Consider the following 22037-nt stretch of genomic DNA (forward strand, 5'->3'; position numbering starts at 1 on the left):
TTTGGTGCACATTCAAATAAAACTGTCTGGACAAGTATTCCCAATATGAACCTCACACTAATTCAGTAACACTGAATAACATGTATTGTAGTGGGGATAGGATTTTGTGACCAGTGTCGACTGTCACACATGTCTATGACTGCAAGGTTTCGTTGTATACAGTATTGTGCAAAAGTATCGCAAACGAATTTTGACGAAATTCCTGGCTTTTCGGGGCTTTTCAAAGAAATTTCGCTTGAAACGATATTTCCATGAAATTTACCCGCATTTTCGTGACACCTATTGTTTTGATCTGCGCAATCTTTTGAACGCTAATTTACTTTGCTCGATGATTCACTGCAAATTTCCGAGTGATAATTCGCTCCTCCCGAAAAGTCGCTGTGATTTTTCGAACGATAATGTGCTCCTCCCGAAAATTCGACAATCATATTGTTTATCAACATGCCAAGAGCGTTTTCAAAACACAGTTCGCAAATGACCTTTCCAATCATTGTGTACGAAAGAAACCATTAATCTGCCGAAATAGCATCACAGCTCAACGAAATGTTAGTTATGAAACTCACCTAGTTATTTCAGAAGGAATGCTAAATTTTTGACTTGATCCAAAACCCCAAAACACCATAGTTCCGATAAATAAATGCAATTGTACTTAATCACTATGTTATACACTTGCCAAAATGCCATTTTCACAGCCTGTAGAACCACGCGATTTTTCTCATGCCAGACCCCTGTCTCCCTGCTAGTTTGCTGCCATAGCGACCGTTCGTGTTTATATAACTTAGACCAGAAATCATTTGCTCATTCACTTTACATTTAATATTAATTTTAAAGCACCTCGATGGTCAGTCATCATGCCTTAAGTTTCAAATTATACGAGGACTCGAGTCAAGCTTCTTCACAAGCAAGATGTCCAGCTGGAATATTCAGGTCATCGAAGAACAAAGGTTTACTAGTAAGCCATGCCAGCGTCTCTCGAATCATCAAGAAACTAAAAATTACTGGCTCCATGGTGAATCTACCGTGCTTGGGAAGACCAACAAAGTTGTCTGTGGATGCAAAAGCATTTATAGATCAACAGATGCGAAAAAAAGGATGAGACTATAAGTCAACAGATTCAGAAGATGCCAGCAAAATGTGGGATTGCCGTGAGTTCGTCCACCATATGAAGATCTCACCAACAGCAAGGCTGGACTCTGCAGCAGACCGCTTATTGTCAGTTCATCCAAGATGTTGCAATATTAGAAGGTCACACATCAGTTCTATAGTTTTACTGTGATATATGTAATATTCTCGTTATGCCGCAATATTTGAATTTTCATATTAAATGTTGAAACTCGTAATAAATTTTGGCAACGGATCGTTGTCGCAATCACCCATATCTGTTTATCCCTATAAGTTAGAGTCCCAATGATTTTTATTAAGGCGACGAAAACGGAGTGAAATAATTGTGAACTGTTCAAAGACTTAAAGCAACACCCAGTGACCTCAGTTCAGGGTTGTTCGAAAGGTGGATAATGTCATCCAGCCTTCGAACAACTTGGGCCAGGGGCCTGTTTCTCGAAGGTCTGAGAAGTTTTCGCACTCGGCTGGAAAGCCATAGCAAAATCTCAAACACCATGATTACAACACTGTTTTATTCACATATTCTTCATATGAACAGAGGTTCTCTTCATAGGAGAAGTTTCAGGCATATACACCTCTCAGTTTTTAGGTACAGATTATCTAAAAATGGCTTTGCAGGCCCGAAAAACTTTCCAGGGCTTTCGAGAAACTTTAATAACCAACTGCGAGGGGACTCGGATGGAGGTAATTCGGGATGGAAGTAAACAGGGGGGTCAAACAGCAAGGCCTGGAACCGAGTTTCTATGATCGCCCCAGTTAAGAAATTTGGCCGAGCGAGACTACGTACTGGATTGTGGAAAACAAACTTGGAGGACTTCCATGAGCGGGATGTGTTTGTAAAGTTTTGTAAACGTCGTGCATATTTCACGTTCAAACATCTAAGAAAAAGTTCCAGTTGCCCATTTTGATTGAGGCATCGGGGATAAATATTCCAACGTAAACCTGCGAGCGGGAACTCCATAGTGTGAACCAGATTGCAGGCATGAATATTTCATTTGAGCATTTTTTGTAGCAGTTTCCTATCAACAGGGTAAACCAGACTCGCTGATGGTAAGGGTTGCTTTTTTTGAACAGCTTAACAGCTTCGTGAACCTTTTTGTTTGCACTTAACTGACAGGGTTAAAGCAGGTTTCATAGTGAGTACAGTGGCTACGGCGCTTTTCTGTTACATTACTACAAGAGGTCTGTTTCAGTTTCAGGCAAAGCATCTAGCATTATTTATGAAAGTGAATACTGGATAGGTCTCTCGGCAGAATTGAGAATTCATCACCATCTCTTTGGTCACAACACGATAGTTGTGTCTATGATCGTTTTTGTTTCTTCATAATCATCCTTAGACTTTTGTTTTGATATTCTTGACTTAACGGCTTAAATAATGGGTCCAATCAAATCGCTGAGATGGAGAGTGTGCAGGAAGTTTGACTTTACCACCTCATTTTGTTGTTCCTTCTGTAGCCCTTTCCGTGGCACTAATTTTTTATTCCACCCCTCAATCAGTTTTTCAATTAATGGGTTAATGCTCCTCTCTTGCACTAAGAATTGTCATTTGAGACAAGTACTATTGAACACTTCATTCATCTGACTTTATTTTAGTCTTCCTCATTGTCTAATTCAGCTATCCCTCCATTACAGGAACAAGCCACTGATAATCAACACTTTAGGCCAAATTTGATACATTAACATCCTTACTCATCTTTTTGCCTTAATACGGGAATAAAACAAACCTGATCCTTTGGCTATCGGTCATTTGATTAGCTCCTAGCCAGTTAGCCCCCAACTAGTCGATTAGCCCCTTCTCATGCTTAAAGAATGAGAAATATACAGTTCTTTTATTTCTGGTTGGGGGCTTATCAACTTCTGGTTGGGGTTTAAATGGTTAGGGGCTAATAGACTTGGGGGGCTAAATGACTGTTACCAATCCCTGCGCTTGATGTCTTTTCTTGTTATTCTCGAAAGCCTTAAAGCCAAGTCTCAAAATTGGCCTATTTCAAATGTTGTGGAGGTTCTCTTCACTCAGGTTTGCCCAAGTTAAAGTTAGTTGCCTGGATGAATGACCATTTTACCTGCCTACCTCATTACTAGCACTCAACTACAGGTAACATGGCTCATTTGCCTTCCCTGAGTCTATTACATAAATTATCTCCCTCAGCAGATCAGTATAATGCAACCCTACTTTGATATCCAGAAGTATTACAGAGCTTTCTCCCACCACACAAATAAAACTGATGCTTATCACCTGTAAAAATTATGCCAAAGCATGTGAGCAGACACTGCTTTCTTTATTTTCATGGGTCAATAACTTGTAAATGAAATACCTCAACCTAGTGAAGGTTCACATTGAGTCTGTGCCTAGGAAATAGTCCATTTTGGACAGTCCCATATGCAGAAGCAGAAAAATGATTTCAAATTTGCGAGTTCACATTGGTACTGAACAGTAAGGGATAGAGGTTTCAAAACCTCTATAATTTATCACTATTATCGAGACATGCAAACTGGTAGCTATATTCAATGTTGTTGACTGATCTGCAACCACCTTCAAGTTTCATGACTTAAATTACTCGAAAGAAAGTCTTCAGACTCAAAATATTACAGGAAAATCATAAAGTAAATGCAGTCTTTCATAAGACAGTGGGTTAAGACGGAAAAAACTTTAGACAGAAAAGCTTGTTTAATGTAAGCTCAAGTTTAAATGTACAACTCTGAACAGCTGAGAAATATTTTAAAGACTTACACATTCGGAGGCTTTGCGATATATAATGGCAGACATGAAACAGTTCGACATCGCTATTTTCCATAGAAATTAGAGAAGATTAATTGGTCAGTGTGAAGATGGAAGGTAATGAACTTTGAAGTTTCCACAGCAAAATAAAAACTTCGCTTCTTTTTCTTCCTGAGACAGGAAAGCCTCTCCAGGCAACCAAGAATGCAACCACGCTAGCCAGGAAAAAAAAGCACAAAGCTGGTCCTTTATTCCCTTAGTCCTGATTGTCTCAGAGCTGTCGTTAAAAATTGCCAACAGCAAATAAAAAGTTATCAAATCGAAGGCAAATCCTGAACAAATATGGCAGCGAAACATATTTCGGTTTCCGTGTTATTTTCGCGTTTTGCGCATGCTTGTTACGGTTCTCAAATGATTGACAGATTTCTTTACTAGGGCGATCATAGAACCAGAAAAGCGGAGAGATCAAAAGTAGCTGCCAGCCCCCCCCCCCCCCCCCCGGAAATAAACAACACTTGGATTTGCGAGTGTGCACGTCTGTTCAGATTGAAAAACCCTCGTAAATTGTTTGCGACTGTTTACTTAAGCGGCATAAGTACACAGAACTGGAGATGTTTTTGTTTTGTTTGTGGAACAAACTGAGCTCATATTCTTCATAATGTGGTTCAGTGTATTCTAACTCTCTGCATATGAAACTGGGTCTGAGCTGAACTTGAGCAAGTGAAGCTGCTTGAAAGCCTTTTGCAAACTTTAGGTGAGTAAGATTTTAGTAACATATTTCTTGTAGATAAAATGTTATCCCCTTAATTGGTGATCGATGACTGCAAACTGGCACGTATTTACAAACAACTTATTAGCACATATTTACAAATTTATCGCTTGTAAGTTACATGACAGTTTGTTCGTATCAGTCACTAAAAGAAAATTGTGCTAATGCTGCCGAACTGCCATTCAATGCGTTGCAAAATTTCGTGTACTGCCTAGCGAACTATTGTTTGTGCTCACGAATTTCTTTAGCTTAACAAAACTTTGAAGAAAAATTGCCCTTTGTTCAAGTGAATTATTGCTCGATACGCCATGAAATTTCACTTGAACTGCGAACTTTCGTCAAAAAGTCGCGGGAACAAAGAACGAAATTCGCGCATTTCGCTTGCATTACATTTGAACAATACTGTACACAGTCAAATATTGTTGTTTCTTACAGAATTCCCTGTGGTTAGACCGTGACAGAGGCTTTCTTATGAATTGGGATAGCACCTCTTTGTTTTGTTCTGTATAGCCCTTTGTGTTCATAGGTAATGTAAAGAGAGTTGAAAATAAACCTTGTGTTGTGGAGATCTTAGACTGTTTTGGTTTGTGTGTCTCTTAGCCTTGACCCTTGGCGATGTTAAACTATATTACCTGGGTTTTTTGCACCAAAGCTCAAGTCTAAAGCATCTTCATACACATTCCTGAAAACACCCAACTTCTCCAGCTCATGAATGGCGACCATGACAACTTCATGAGACTAGTGTAGTAATCAGACAGAAACAAATAATTATACTTTATAAATCACTTATTTTTAAGTATGTTGTTTTCGTGTTTCTGTGACACGGCAGTTACTGAGTTACATTTATATTTAGTACATATAATGTGATCGTCCAGGTGAGGGTAGTTCTCAAAAGAACTGTTGTTGGTGACTGACGTTTCCACAACCTGAGCGGAAGTCACCTTCAGAGCCAAGTGAACAGTTTTTGTCAGTCGATGATGTTTTAACTCTGGTCCGTTGTACATGATTGGTCAGTTTAACCATGATCGTATTGGCTGAAAGACTCGTGTAAAGTTTGTCATCAGTCATTGGTGGGTTTCGATCCGTCCATTGTTAGTCAAATTGGTCAGTTTTTGGTTTACATTTTCACATTTTTTACATTCTTTTACATTTACAATGTAAATGCTCACATCATTAAAAGATTTTCCCACAGATCATTGATTGCTACTCTTTTGACTAGCGTGGTATTGATAGATATTTCCAGACATATTATTACTTCTATTACCTAATCAAGGGCTTACAAACAGAATTCTACAATAAGCTCACATGGTAACAATGCAAACATACTGCATGTACCCATAATAATGAATTAAACCAAACAAACTCCAGTGTCATCAAAATCAGTGAACAAAAAACATATGTCAGAGTAACACAGTAAGATGCTTTTTGAAACATGCTTCACAGTACGGAGCTCATCACTCATGAAAATTATATTCTGTACCATTGCATTTAATAGTGCATAATATAAGAGGACAAGTGCACAGAGAACTACAAGGTGTGATTATTATAGCTGCTACATGCTTCATTTGCTATCAATTCTATAATCTCATATATTTGGGAAGCAGGGATGGTGCAGTGGTAAGAATGCTCGCCTCCCACCAATGTGGCCTGGGTTCGATTCTGGCCCGATGCCATAAGTGGGTTGAGTTTGTTGTTGGCCTTGCTCAGAGGGATTTTCTCCAGGGTCTCTGGGTTTCCTCCCTCCACAGAAAAACAACATCTGCAAATTCCAATTCGACCAGGATAGTGGAGCTGCATGAAAACCAGCTGAAGCTGAGGTGGCTTCCTTTATAAAACTGATATTGCTCATTTATTTTTTAACTTTTTTTAGAAACCCAATACATGCTTAAGGAATAGTTGTTAAAGAACAGTTCTTGAAATGTCAATCCAAAAAGTATAGAATGAACTGTTACAAAAGTTCCTGGCTTGTCTCACACCAGAGTACAGTAGTAATAGGCAAGACGCTGAAGAAATTTGACATGTGTCAATCATTTATTCTGAACTTAAATATCAAGGGGTAGTGTACTAACCTGCCCGGAGAGGATGACATGTTTGAGCAACTTAGATTCATTTTTATGAGGATTATCTGGATTTGCTGCTGTTTCTGACAAATGACCAAGCAACAAGAATGCAGTGTTGAGCTCACCGCGATTAGCAACTGTCATCATTAGTTTTTCCAAGCCTAAGTAAACAGTACATGTCAAACAAAAGATTTTCATTTACTTATTAGAACTAAGATCAAATCCAAGACAGTAAAACAATGATAAGCAATGTAACAAGAAAATGAAAACGTTTAAATGTCTGATATGGATTCAAATTACTAGCACTACCTTTCCAAATATAATTCATAATGTAATTTTAAATATAGTTAAATGGAATTTAACATAGTTAACGACTAGGAGCTAGTCTGGTCAGTTGCGTTTTTATAGGCGGTTGTCAGTGTCTTGGCCGTCTGTGAGCGTTTGGTTAGCGTTTGGTGTGTTTTGTAGCGTCTGATATAGTTCAATGAAATTTTACATAGTTTATGACCAGGAGCCAGTCTGTAGCGTTTTTGTAGGCGTTTGTTAGTGCCTTGGCCATCTGTTAGCGTTTGTTTAGCGTTTGGTGCGTTTCTGTAGCGTTTGCAACAGTCATATGGTCGTGAGAGCCCTGGGGCTGACATTGTCCAGCGGTATATTTGGTTAGTACATGTGTTGTCGTCCCATGTGCTTGCAATGTGTTCATCGCTCTGTTAGTGTGGCGTTGTGGATTGAATTATAGTTTAGTGGTTCTCGGCGTTCCCTCCCTATCCCCCCTTTCTTTTCAGCATTTTATTTTATTTATTTATTTATTTATTTATTTATTTATTTACTTATTTATTTATTTATTCATTTATTTTCCACCATTGCCGTCTGGCTTGAGTGTGACGGGTGCCTGTAGGGGGCTTAGCGCGGAGGGCTCGTGGCTTGGTTGCGGGTTGGGCAGGCCAGTCTGGTGTTCTAGCGCCTTGGGGATGTGACTGCGGTTGCAGCCCCCGGGCTTCGTAGGCACCTTCCCTCCACTGGCGACCTGGGCGTTAATTATTAATTCAGGTTGTGTTCTTATGCACATCACTACCTATAAATCTCACTTTATCTCTATCCGTTCAGCAGTAAGTGGGTACTAGCAAATTAATGGTCAACATAATTAATTCTAGTCAATTATACCTACCTCCTATTACAAGGCTCTTCACAACAGGTTTTCGAAGGAGCTTAAATAAAATTGACAAAAAAATACTTTTGCTGCACTTTTCAATAACATCCTCTCCAGTATAATTATCAGTAATGTACTATACATTGTTTCTTCCTTTTCATTGGCCAGTAATAATAATAACTAGATAAAACTCTTAGAAATCATTTCGTAGCAAGAGTAGGAAGACATCTATTTTGTGTTTCAGCCCACAGTGTAAGCTAGGTGTCCCAAGGACTTTTGGACATGCAGGATATCATGAGGGGCAAGCTTCTTTGCACCCTAGTGTTATATTACTAACATGTAAAATGTGCTCTGCAACATGAGTAGACAATTGAAAGAAAATGTCTGAAGTCCTTAACTATAACATTTATGGACAACAAATGGGTCATTTTCCCTGAGCTCTGTGAAGGATGCATTTTCTTCACAGGTGATCTCCTTATTGCATTAAATGCATCGAAACTCCAGCCTTTAATTTTTCTCAACCAACCATTGAAATGCATTTTTTTGTGGCAGGTTTCAGAATGACTTCTTGCAAAGTTATTTTCTTGACTAAAAGGTCCATATGCTGTTCCTAGCTAGGGTGTTTTTGTTGGGTGAATAGTAAAATGAGAGATTTAAGAAAGTTAACAATACTAAGACCAGAGAGTTCCCTATCACTGGAACAGAATAACTTCAGTACTAAACACAGGACAGTTTTCAACTGAGTGTTGAATGTAATTAATCAGGCAATTACTTTGGTTTTGGTTTCAGTGGTCTTATTGCAATTGAGATTGGCTGAGTGATCTAACTGGTAAGTAATTGGTTTGGTTTGGGTTATACCAGTGTATGACACTCAATTGAAAGCTGTTTTATCATGCATGCCAGGAATAAATACCTCTACAATCACTGAAGTGTGTCCACGTTTTGACAACACATCCATCAAGGCCAAATATAGTTTCCTGTTTGGGTAAACATGCTTTTCTTGCATTTCGTCGATTGTCTATGGAGAGAGAAGTAATTCTGTGAATAATAGTCTTATAGAGCCAGTCTTTGCTATCTGCCACAGAATAATAATCATTAATAACATTATTTGTTTATTATTATTATTGTTTTTTACTTATTACTAAGGGCAACCGCACAAACTAGATAGTTGAAGTGATTTTTTTGTTTTGCTCTATTCTTGTTTCTCTTGAAGAGAGGAAGGAAATGTAACAAGAAAATATCTTGAAATGATTGAAATGACAAAATGACACCCTTTGTGTTACTGCCATGATCACAGTTTTGTCGCTGATCCTGTTTTAATAAGACTGAAATTCCCAGTTTTTGTCTTTTTTGTCTTCCATTCCCAACAATCTAATGAGGAGAGCTAAGACAATATGGGCACCATGTGTGTTCTGAGTAGAACTTTCTGCCTCACTTTAAGAGTTGCAAATGGGAATAAAAAATTGGTTTTTGAGAGAAAGAGTCTGGAGTGAAGAGTGTTGCGGTCATCAATGGCACAACAGGTGTCATTCTGTGTCTTTTATGATGTACATAATTCTGTACATTTCTGGTGTCAGGTTGGAACACCGCGCCAATATTTCTACAGATATTCTGACTTGATTCAGTATTTTACTGTTTTAGTGGAACCATTTACTTTCCTCATTTACATAATACAAAAACATATATATCAATAAAATGAAAGGAGATATTCCAAAAAGAAGAAATGCTAGTCCTCTTTATTTTTAAAAGGCTTTCAAATAAGAAGCTGCAATTATTTGTTACTTCATAGACACTTTTTTAAAACTCCTTGAAACAATTGTCAAGCCAGACAAGCAGGCAGAAGGAAGCACACCTAAGTGAAGAGATTCTTGACTTCAAGTACAACATACCTACATGTACCTCTGTTTTCATTTGATAAAAACTCTTTAAAGCCCTGGCCAAACGAGCATGCAAGTAGCCGCAAGTTGAATTTGCATACACCTTTGTACTGGATGGCCAAACGGACTCACAAGTTTCCTTGCAAGTTCATACAAGTCGCCAAAAAACCCATTTCAAGGCAGACATATCTTTATTTCATTGGCTAATACACGTAGGTTGGTATAACAATGAATGGGTTGGGTGGCCAAACCGTGAAAATTTTGTGTTGATGCAAATTTGGTCTTGATCAAAGTGAGCACAAGTCATTGTAAGTCAACACAAGTGCACGCAAGGCCTGGCCAAACAGATTTGCAAGTAGACTGAAAGTTCTCGACTTGTGTCTGTGTGCAAGTCTGTTTGGCTAGGGCTTGATGTATTATCAGCACTGTTGTTTTTATTATTTATTTGCTTTATTGTCTTGACCATTGTAAATCAGGTAATGCACATGTGAAGTCTATCTCTGTCAAGCATGTACATGATAATATCAACCAATGTTTGATTCATTTAGATGATAAAAACCTTCACTATGGCCTCCAAGTTTCCAGCTTCACCATAAACAATTAACAGTGCACCATAACTGTCCAAATCTGGCTCAAAACCATTTTCCCTGAGGAAAAAAAAATTAAGAAAAATGTAAATTGAAAAAACATTCCAAAAGAAAGCATGTGGATTAAAATTCACGATGAAATTTTCTGTTACAGAGCTCAACGTTGTAATCATTGGGGTCTCCAATGTGACTGGATTTTTTTCACTGCCGACTAAGTTTTCACACTTTGTGCCAGCCTGGCTCCCAAGATATATATATATTTTTCATTTTCTCACTCACTGAATGAGTGGAATGAATGTTGAAGCCTTTCAGACAGTGGTTTTCAAATTATTTTTCAGTATGTGTCCTTTGGTAAATGCAAAGTGAAATCTACATTGTACAGTGTACATCTTCCATTAACTAAATTCTTGTAGAAACATTCAAGAGTGGTTTTGTTAAAAACTACAACTGCAGTACTTTCATTGGAAGTGAATATAATTATGAAAGATCATATATTTGAACCGAGGAGAAAGATATGAAGACATGATTGATCTTTGCAGTTATGCACACACAACCTGTCTTGAGTAGTTGTGAAATTAAAGCCTGAAAAAAGTTCACGCTTGCATTCAGGCTCTAATTTCCCAATTGCTCAAGTTGTGTGTATAAATGCGATGATAAATCCATTTTCAATACTTTAAATTTATTGATGGAAAGTATATATAATATACTTTGGATAGTTTCATATTTAGAAGATGTGAAAAAATAGCACAAATCATGTGGTACAGTACTTGGCGTCGTTTGTCAACCAACACTGCATTTTCATTTATCAAGCATGACATCAGTTTGCCATTTTCGCACACTTTTTTGTCTGAAGTTGGAATTGTCCAAAGTTTTTTGCCACTAACATATTCACCATTTGATAGAACATACGCATACCTCATAAGGTCAAACACACCCTTGGCACTCTCAGGATCTCTGAAGACGGCAAATTAACCACAATGATTAGCATCTAAATTAACCACAGGTTTTCTTTTGTAAAGTTAAGCTCCATAGGCTTTTAATTCTTGCCCAAAGGCAAAGAGAGATTGAGACCCTAACGAGACCTCTTTGAACTATGAAAAGACTGCAGTACTCCTGGTATAGTGCACATGTACAGTAGCTTAGTACAGAATACAATCCCTCGCAAAAGATGTTAAAACAGATTAGAAAACAGTCCTAAGAAAATATGTGGGCTAATTGGTTAAAAATCGTGTTTCTATAACTCCAAAGAAACACAGAACTAGCACGAGCTGTTAACATAGTGATGGCACGAGCAAAACCTGTCCAAACCCTGAATATTGCATTTGAATACACACATGGGATTTCCTGTTACAGTACCGATCAGAAGATACCTAACAGGGAACGCGTTTGTGATTGAGAATGGAACGGATACAGAACGGATAAAGGAACGTGAACAGAACAGGCATTAAACAGATACAGAATGGGTACAGAATGGATACCGAACGGAAATGGAACGGATATGGAATGGTTAGGAATCACAAAAATGGAAAAAAGCGTTCTCCAGAATGCAAACTATAAGAGAACGCTTTCTTCAGAACACATGCTAGTAAGTTACGCTATCAGAGTGCTTTTCAAGGATTTGAAAACGATGTAACTTAAAATACATGTTCGTTCAATTTTTGTCCAGCCCGGCGATCTTGAGAAAATGACAGAACGAATCAACTTATGTCTTTTTTTTGTTTCTTTTTGCACTAACTAAGTAAGCATCTTCCCTGCATCTTCTTGTCCATTTCGTCTTCATTGTGGCCATTTTGTTATTGTCAACAAGCTCAACTTATGTCCAAATAAGGAAGTGGATGGACGAGTCGAGTTAGACTGGGATTGAATGGTTTCCTTGTTAAGAGAAACAAAACTTTATTACAGTGTTAAGTTGTTCACCAACTTTGCGGAAGGATCGGCGAGGCTAACGTTCAGTCTTAACTGAAAATTTGCCTGTGAAAATAACATCAGTGAAAGTATCACAAAATGCTCACTTCAGCTTTTTGTCAATACTTCGCACTGCTTGCGTCCTGCAGCCAAGTTTCTGCCGCATTCACCGAACAGTTTTTGCCAATACTTCAACGTTAAATCTCACTAAAAGTATTCATGTAAATGCAAGAGCCGAATGTTCGTCTTTTGCTTGCATTTTTTCATCGATGGCGTTAAAAGTGCTTGGCAAGCTGGTTTACTTCTTCCTTTCCTCAGGCAATCACACAAATTACCGGTTACTTTGTATCGCTTCGGAAAAAGACTTACTATAAACTGGCCTTGAAGTTACAATACCATCTTCCCATATTTTGCGAGTAACTGGACTCATATTTTCACCATGAAAATTTAAGTTTACTGTCCCTATTCTCGCATAAAGGCAACAGTTTTAACCCATTTTATGAAATGCAAATGAGTGTCGCTAATCTTGTAAATGAGTTCTCAGAAACCTCGTTCCTCTGAACGAGTTCCAAGAACACTTACCGATGGAACGCTAACAGAACAGGAACAGAACAGCACAGAATGGATACAGAACAGGAACGGAGCGGATACAGAATGGATATGGAACAGATACAGAACGGGAACGGGAACGTGTGTGGAACAGAAACAGAACGCGTTCGGTCAAGTGTTCCCTGTTAGGTTTCTTCTGATCGGTACTGTACAATGGCTCATGTACCATGATGGTTAAGCCAATGAAAACACTTGAATTGCATTATCCAATGATTCAATTTTTAATAATTAAAATTATTAAAATATCTTCATGTGTATCATTACGTACATGGACTACTTACCCATTTGCACCGTAAGCTGTGACAAGAGCTGCAAACACTTGTTCAGTGAGTGGCATGTTGGCAGCTTTAATGAACTCTAGAATTTTACTGTATGAATCAATCAGAACATAACATGAGGCACATAAATTTAGTAATAGTAATAGGACTGAATGGAGTACAGTTCAGGAAGTAATTGTGTGAGTAATTTGAAGTTATGAGCATGAGATTTGAAATTACAAGGCTGGGTTACTAATTAACTGGATCTACCTTGTATAACAAATGTTGAAATTAAAAAAGTCTTTTGACAACTTCTTTTGAATGAAAAAGTAGCACTTTTGTAAGTGCCATTTAAGCCAAGAGTTTTGAAGAACACTTACAATGCTCCTGCGACATCTCCTTGTTCAGCATATCCCTGCATCAGCAGTAACAATGTTGTCTATAAGAAACAGAGAAATATTAGACACTTACAGCTTTCTGTACAAAATAACACAAAGTTTTATTATAAGCATCACAAGTATAACAATTATTGTACAGAGCCCTGTGGCAGCATTACATTCCATTAAGCTGGCTGAACACAGTTTTTCTTTCCTGTTGTTTTACGGAAGCACCCACATGAAAATAATAAGAAACAAATGTGGTGCAAATACATCTACATTGATCATAATTTTATTTTGTTTGATGCCACAATTAAGCTGTTTCTCTTTTTAAAACAAAGCAGTGTGTTACATGTACATGTATATGTTGTAAAATGCAGTGCATGCATACAACTGAATGCTTTAGTTGCTTTCTAGGAAATGCATCTACGGTACCGTTAATCCTTGAATTAGCACCTACCCTAAAATAAGCACCCCCTTTGAATAAGCGCCCCTCCTATAGACCAAAATTTAAAAAACCACGCCTCCCCTTGAATAAGCGCCCCCTCTCCTCTCCTTGTTTTAGGGAAGAGTGCTGAGACAATAAAGGATGTATAGTTTTGGTCATGACCAATCATGAGCAAGTGATCGTTGACTCATTCAAGCACCGCGAATTGACCATCGCAATGGATGGTAGTGAAGATCTGATGATTAATTGGCTAAAGCCGAGCCAACCTCGTGCAGCATGCCTAGATTGGCCAAAGGGGTTATATTACATAGTTCTTTAAGAGAGACAAGATTCTTCTGATAGACTTCTGAGGGACTGACACATACATGTATATAATTATTATTAAAAAAAAAACCTGATCGTATCTGATCACGATTTTGGAAAAATTAAATGAGCTCCCCCCTTGATTAAGTTGAATAAATGTCCCCCGTCTTATCCTAAATTTGAAATAAGCGTCTTGGGTGCTAATTCAATGATTTACGGTATTTTTATTTTTGTTTTAGATACAGGTATTTGTAGGAAAAAACAACCAAAACAAGCCAGTGCATTTTAGCAAAATTCTGAAGTTAAATAGTGTGTGATCTGTTTAGCCATGTTGAGTAAAAGACTGTTAGGTTTCATAGATGAAACTCTAGTGCGACCATTCAAAGGCACTAGTGGTTCTTGCCAGGGCTACTCTCACTGTGGTACAAGGTGGCTCTAACTTTTAAGTCTGTGAATCTTAGTGTGTGACCATTCAAATACTTTCATGCGGTGCTATTTATTCTGCTGTGCAAGGTGGTTCTACCTTTTAAATCTGTCATGGAAACCCTAGTGCATGGCCATTTCAATGAAAGATGCTGAGCAGTACTTTCATGTGGTACTGTTTATTATCCTGGACAAGGTGGTTCTAACTTTTAAATATGTGACAGAAACCCTAGTGCATGGCCATTTATATGAAAGCTATTGATCATGAGCAGTACTTTCATGTGGCACTGTTTATTATGATGTACAAGGTGGTTCTAACTTTAGAGTCTGTAAAGGAAATCCTGTGTGTGGCCATTTAAATGAAAGCTATTGAGCAGTACTTTCATGTGGCACTGTTTATTATGATGTACAAGGTGGTTCTAACTTTTAATTCTGTGAAGGAAATCCTAAGTGTTACCATTTAAATGAAAGACACAGTATTGAGCAGTGCTTTCACATGGTACTGTTTATTGTGCTGCACAAGGTGGCTTAATTTACATCACGTTTAAGTCCGTGGATGACAGGTTAGAGTAAAATGTATGTCCAGTAAAAAGCACTGCTTTTTAACTTTCATCAAATGGAGCTTTGATGTCAGATTAAATGATACATCAACACAAAGTCCTAACATGAAGGTTCACCTTACCCTGTTGGGTTTCACCTTCTTCTCCTGCATTTGCTCCAGAACCTCGAGAGGATTAAATTTGTAATTGTTCTGAATGTACACAGACAAAAGACCATTGTACAGTGTAACATCGGGTTGAATACCTGTATCGAAGCAGAAAAGGAAAATCAAGAAATAGGTGTATTGTATTACATGAACACTGTCAACTCACTAAAATGTGTCTTCATAATGTGTTCACTCAGATCTCTATTATTTTTGGCCGGACATGTAATTTGTATACCGGACATGTAATTTGTATACACAAATAATCTGATGACTCTAAACCTAGCCAACATGATGAAACTTACAAATGCTTGGCAATGTAATACATGTAGGGGACAATTTTCATGCAGATATATATATGTCTGAATTTATGAAAACCGTGTTAAAGACTTTGCACCAAAATAGCGTGCATGTTTTTGGAAAATCGGTTAGAAAATGTACATAAATATGGCCATGTCGTACCGAGAGTGCTATCTACCTTGTGTACTCTTAATAGAGTCCAGACCATGCCTATACAAGCCTTTGAAGTCGCTGCAAATGAGTCCAACGAGCCAAACAAAGCTAAATTAGCGCTTAAATTGATCATTTGATTCGCCGCGGCACTAATTTAGACAGGCTCAACCTCTGTGATTTCACCTAAATGACCTCACTATGCCTTTACTCTGGGTTAAATTAGTCAATCACACTAACAAGAGCATGGTAAGCAGTGGAATCAGTTATTCACCTCTATATTTCAGCCAAAAAGTAGCCGTTACGTGACATTTCATTTCAATATCTGACCGGATTTGCAAAAACATAGCCATAGAATTTGACTTGTCACTAATAACCTTGATACAATTCTGTCCTAGAGCTAGCTTTCCACGAGGCTTATTGTAGCTCAAATAACAGCAAATAACTCTCCTGTATGCCTTTTGAGGCCAGGAAGACTAAATTCACCGTCTTTTCGTTGAATCATGAATTGTACAATTTAATGAAGAGTGCTTTCAACATGAAAATTGGAGTCTAGATCAACACGAACGTACAGATATCAAAACTGCGGCGGAGAGCTGATCTATCGCTTTCTAAAGGCCTGCATCGTCCTAAATGGACTGAACAAGAGCTTCCTACATCGAGAATCAATTGAACTTCAAACAAACTAGGCCATAGTTAGCAGTAAGCGAACACTGAACATGTTGTCGTTACGTCAATTATCGCCCAGAAACCACACAAATAAATTTCTTCCGTGCTAGCGAATCACAGACAGTTCTGATAGTTAGCTAAGCCGAGAACGTCTAAAATTGATAAAACAAGGAAATTCTACTCACGATGAGCGCTTGAACTCATGTTCTTCTCTCTCCTCGTGGCCATGTTTTGCTCACAAATAGCAATGTCCTGGATGTACTTCAATTTTGTTGAGTACGGAATGGCACATCCAGATTTTAACAGATTTTTTTTCTAAGTCTTTAGCTACATCAAAGTTCAGAGCAAATGACGCCAACAGCAGCTAGAAATGTCTATTCCATTGCACGTCTAAGCCCTAAATCGATGTGGCTAAAGAGTTTTGCTGTCTAAAGCAAGCACAACATTATCGCCGCAGGGCAAATGGCCTACTCTTACAGGACTTAATGCGACCTGTACAGTTTACACATCTCCTCAGGCCTGCCTCATGTATGATAATGGACAACGCTTACTAGCAAATCGTTAGACTTGGGCCTTCATTGGACTTAATGATGTCTTCGGGCAGACTTCCTTTAGACAGCAAATACAGAACGCTAATCGGTCGCTCCTTGTCAGAGTCACTGCGTGAACTGAATTCAGACGAGTGTAGCCTGGGCTAACCTTCACACAAATTGAAAAGGGGGTTGGGGGGGGGGGGGGGTGGTCGATAAATAATGAAAAAAATACCTAAATTAATGAAACATGTGGCAAGGAGTTTCCACATTTCATGCTAGATAAGATTTACAAGCTGTTGTCATAGTGAAAGCAGGAAAAAAAAATCAAAAAAACAAATAAATCAAAAAACACTTGATTCAGTCTTTAACACCATTTTCATAAATCCAGACATATATATATTACAGCAAGAAACAAACAAAAACACAAACCCCTAAGAAGTACCAATTCTAAAACAACATAATTATTATCTGCTGTCATATTTCTTTGGGGTCAATACCCTAAAAGGTACCGTAAAAGCTCCCATTTTGGACCTTTAGAGGCTACACACCCAAAGAGGTACATTGTACCAAAGCCACCTTATTTTACCCCTGAGAGGAACAATGAGCAGCCCTGTCCATTTTGTATGGGATTCCCTACCCCTGGGACCATTACAAGTAACATAACAAATAACATTTACATGAACACAGAGTATAAACAGTGATTAGAAACAACTGTTTTTTCATAGTTACCTAACTCAAGAATTCTGTCCCAAAAATAATGTGCTAACTCAATTCGTCTTTTTGGACTTTCAAAGATCAAGTCTGTGCCACAATTCCGTAGAGTTTGATAGGCTTGTAAGGATGTTAGTTGACCCTCTAAAGAGAAAAAATAGTGATCATGATTTACAAGTACAGCAATGCTATTTCACTGCCTAATCTATACCAGTCTAGCAATGATCATGCAACTTAAAATTCAGAACTAAAAATTCACTTGTATAAATCAATCAGTCAATCAATATATTAAGGTGGCCGAACACAGTTTTCGTGCGCACTTTTGCTGATGCAGCGCGCGCACAAGGATTACAAAAAACAAACATGCCATCAATAGAGCGATCATTTTATTTACTTAACACCCGCACTATCTGTGCTATTTTTCTCTATAACTGAACGCAGTGTATTGATGGCTTTAGTCTTTTATTACAAAGATATGTTAGAAAAGGTAACGATGCAAAGAACCCAGAAATTCTCAGCTTTTTATTTCTTACCTAAAGAACCGAGTTAAATGCAGCGCATGTGTAGTAAATCAAAAAATTGCGATTGAATGAAAAATTACACTCTCGAAATTACGCCTATTTCTCGAGAACCACTCATTAGAATTTCACGAAATTTGGAACAAAAATACTTTAGGATATAAGTAACCGGAGTATTGAAAATAATTGAACTTTACCAAAGGAAATTCTAGATATTCCAGTGAACCTTCAACAAGGGATAATTAAAGATCTCTCTGTTAAATTATTAGCAAAATGGTGTTAACTTGTGAGAATCGTTACAAGCTTGTTGCATGCAAATTATAAAGAAAATATAATGACTAGATTTTCTGCAAATAAACAAAACCGATTTAAAAGGCCTGTTTATATTAATTCATGTTGCCATGGCAACAGTACATACGTCAGCTTAACCACAAAAAAAAACAAAGTTTGTGTTGTTAACTTGCTTGCTGCCATTTTTGACGACTGAGGAATCAAGGGTTTTAGAGAAAAAGGTGAATGAAACACAGGTATCAAAAACTGTCTTCAGCAACCTTAATAAATAAGTCAACTAAATGTGGCTAAAAATAATTTAGGCTAAGTTAAACACAAAACAAGATTGCTGGCAAGCAGTCTCCCTCAGGGTGAGTTCAGCACAGTGGCCGAGGGATTTGTGCAGAGGTGCCTGGATTTTACAGCTTGGCTTTGCATGTCAAACCATTCCACGTTATTAATTTTTATTTTTTTATTATTTTTTTTGCTGCTGGACAGTGCTAGTCAAGCTTTTCTCCTAGCCACCCATCCCTCGTTGGCTTGAGGGTAAGTGTGTGGTAAGTATCCTGTGTTTCCACTGTTTTTTCAGTGTGACAGTGCCTGGTGGTTGCTGCTCACAGGGTTGTCATGGATACCCTATGCACTCGGTTTAGTTTGCTCTAGGGTTCCACCATCCTTTCAGGCACCATTCCAGAGCTCATTGATCATTGATGAATTTAAATAAGAGTTAATAAAAAGAAACTAAGTTACTCTTGGCAGTTAAACTACAGTTGTACTATGTACAAGTTTGTTATTTAACTTTTTATGTTAACTCTGTTACTCTAAACAATAAGCAAAGCTATTGGGAGTTGTAGTTTCAGATAACCTCAAGTGGAACACCCATGTTGAATCTATTAATTTTGCAAAAAGGCTGCAACACAGCAGCCCTGTATTTCCTAAAACAGCTCAAGTGCGCTAAGGTCCCATCGAATGATATGCTACTGCTCTACATGAAATGTATCCATCCTATTTTAGAGTACGCATGTCCAGTTTTCCATTGATGTTTTCAGGCTGTGTCCATGTTAATGGCTATCGCACACAGCTTTCTTTGCATGCTGTAACGTATATGTTGTGACAATTTTTGGGGAGTAGACATGGCATAACAACTGATGCCATCTTTCATTTGCTCCATTTTCAAGGAATACATGTATCCTTGCCTTTACATGTACTTTATTTTGAAAAAAAATCTACAGAAATTTAGTTCCAGTTCCCTAAACTCACTGTCCAAAGTATGACTCTAAATTCTCCTTACTTGTTTCAAACAGTTTGTATGATTGAAGCTGGGAGAATTTAATATTTGGTCAAAAGCAAGTTTTGGTCAAAGGCAACTTACTTAACTACCTGAAATCTAACATCTTGAATGCTATAAAAATGTAAAGGGCAAGAAGAAATTAATGGATTTTTAATAGGTTAAATTAAGATAAGCTTAGTTCACGTGTTACATAAGGTTTTAATGCCTCTATCGGCCATAGGATGTGCGATGTTTGAAAAAAAGGAGGGACAGTTCTACGAGCGACTTTGCATGTGAACAGAAATACCGATCTCAAGTACGAAATGAAACATACATGTAGTCCATACTTCAAGCTGCCAACTTGGGGAGAAAATCAAGAGACCAATAAAAATATTATGTAAGAAAACTGTCACGGAACTTTACCTCGTTTAAGAATTTCGTTGAATGTTCGAAGAAGGAGGTGCCTCGTGAAAATTGTTCCCAGTTGCTTTACATTTCTCTCGTAGTGATAGTGCCCCAGACCGGAGCCCGTTTCCTTACGTGCAATTTGGGAGTCCGCGGCCGCAGCTCCGACCTCTGTAGTATTTTCGGTAGCTTCATTCGCCAAAGTTTCGTAAGTTAAACACCTTGAGGAATTAACACTGGGTGTGCATGCTTTCAAGATATTCTCTTGGTAAAGAGCCGGCGAGTTTCGTTGGTAAATCGAAAGATTTCGTACCGTGCAAGCTGTCAAAAGTCTCCATGATCTCGCAGCTCCGTAACGTAGAAGAGCCGCCATGTTCGTAACACATGTGGAGCTTGGTAACCTGGTGTCCCTCGTTTGTCAGATTTCATCATTCCCTTCTTTTCCTTCTGTCTTCATTCTTTTCCTATTATTTCTTTCCTTTTCAGCGGTCTTGAGAAACCTCGACGATTTTCAAAATGGCGGCTCGTCAGGAGAAGACCTGGATTTAGATCTTCTCCCGACGAGCCGCCATTTTGAAAATCGTCGACGAGAACGCCCTGGAGCTTGTCTCCCGAAGGTCCCGAAAACGTTTCTCACCCGAAAAGCCGTAGCTAAATCTCAAACTTTTTTTCCACAGAGCTGTTTTATTCATATTTTCTAATTCCCCTCGAAAACAAGCACTACACAAATGAAACTGAGACACCAATTGTTTGGCACGGAGAGAGGCTTTATTAAACTCACGATCTCCCCAGAAGGAGATCAATAAACGAAAGATAAACAGTTAAACCTCTGCCGTCCAGAGGGAGGGGTGGGTGGGTACAAAATACTGAACGAAATAAAAGGCGCGTGAACCGAACATGAACAAGGTGAAAATGAGCCACTGAAGCCCTTGAAATACGAGATCTACATCATGTGACCCACTCTGTTAAGCTCGGGAAACTAACTATTTTGAGTTCCCCAAAATAACACAATTCCCCTCGAAAACAAGCACCACACAAATGAAACTGAGACACCAATTGTTTGGCACGGAGAGAGGTTTTATTAAACTCACGATCTCCCCAGAAGGAGATGAATAAACGAAAGCTAAAGAGTAAAACCTCTCTGCCCGCCACAAAACAGCCAAACAATCTACGTCTCAAATTGCGCGAGGCGTGCAACCATACCTTGAGATGCCCGAAGCTTAAGAGGCATGGAGACATCGAGATAACATTTGTACGCATCCAAACGCCAGTCCCCAAAAACCTGAGTAAGTTCCCCGGGAATACTGGAAGAGAAGGCCCAAGAAGTCCCTCCTCGACGAAAAGAGTGACCACGAAACAAATGAGGCCGAGGAACCCCAGCGGACTGCAACCGTTTACGCAAAACGGAAACAAACTTACTCTTAAGAACTGGTCGCAACCTGCCTGAACGAGAGGGGACGACAAAAAGGGGGGAGGGGGGGGGGGGGGCAGAAGCAGGACCAGGAGCAAGCTCACACATAAGATAAAACATACGGACCGGACAAAGTGGAGAGTTAGGAACTCGAACTAAAGGTAATTCTAAAACCTGCTGACCTAATTGAATCAGGTCTTAGACCAGGTAAACTGAACACATAAACCATAATGTCCACGATCAATACGCTTATAATCCTCAACACAAGAAGCCCCCAAGGAGTCAGGAAAAAGGTTAGAGATACGCGCGAAGAGGAAAAAGGCGAAGAGAAAGGCACACGAAAAGGTGGCATCCGAGGGGTGAAAATCAACCCCGCAAGACACAAGAGTGTGCAGGAGTTGAGGGGTAATGTGAGGGGGGGGGGGGGGTACGCTGAGGGCGATATATGTTGTGCCAACCGCTCAATACCTCGACGAGTGACGTGAAGCTCA

The 22037-nt window shown here is 38.7% G+C and overlaps 1 protein-coding gene across 1 annotated transcript in view; it reads right to left on the reverse strand.

The window, feature by feature from the left end:
- Positions 1 to 20940, reverse strand: part of LOC145469969 (leucine-rich PPR motif-containing protein, mitochondrial-like) — a 53712-nt gene extending 32772 nt beyond the window's left edge. Inside the window, exons 1-11 of the mRNA XM_081453795.1 lie at positions 20154 to 20940; positions 17691 to 17816; positions 15289 to 15410; positions 13436 to 13494; positions 13080 to 13166; positions 11200 to 11238; positions 10257 to 10344; positions 8734 to 8838; positions 7839 to 7878; positions 6680 to 6831; positions 5243 to 5348 (exon numbers count right to left, since the gene is read on the reverse strand). Of these exons, the coding sequence (XP_081309921.1) occupies positions 5243 to 5348; positions 6680 to 6831; positions 7839 to 7878; positions 8734 to 8838; positions 10257 to 10344; positions 11200 to 11238; positions 13080 to 13166; positions 13436 to 13494; positions 15289 to 15410; positions 17691 to 17816; positions 20154 to 20508 (1279 nt within the window). The 5' untranslated portion in view covers positions 20509 to 20940. The remainder of the gene's footprint in view (positions 1 to 5242; positions 5349 to 6679; positions 6832 to 7838; positions 7879 to 8733; positions 8839 to 10256; positions 10345 to 11199; positions 11239 to 13079; positions 13167 to 13435; positions 13495 to 15288; positions 15411 to 17690; positions 17817 to 20153) is intronic.
- Positions 20941 to 22037: the final 1097 nt, after the last annotated feature.

Source organism: Orbicella franksi, chromosome 15, assembly GCF_964199315.1.
Source record: "Orbicella franksi chromosome 15, jaOrbFran1.1, whole genome shotgun sequence".
NCBI lineage: Eukaryota > Metazoa > Cnidaria > Anthozoa > Scleractinia > Merulinidae > Orbicella > Orbicella franksi.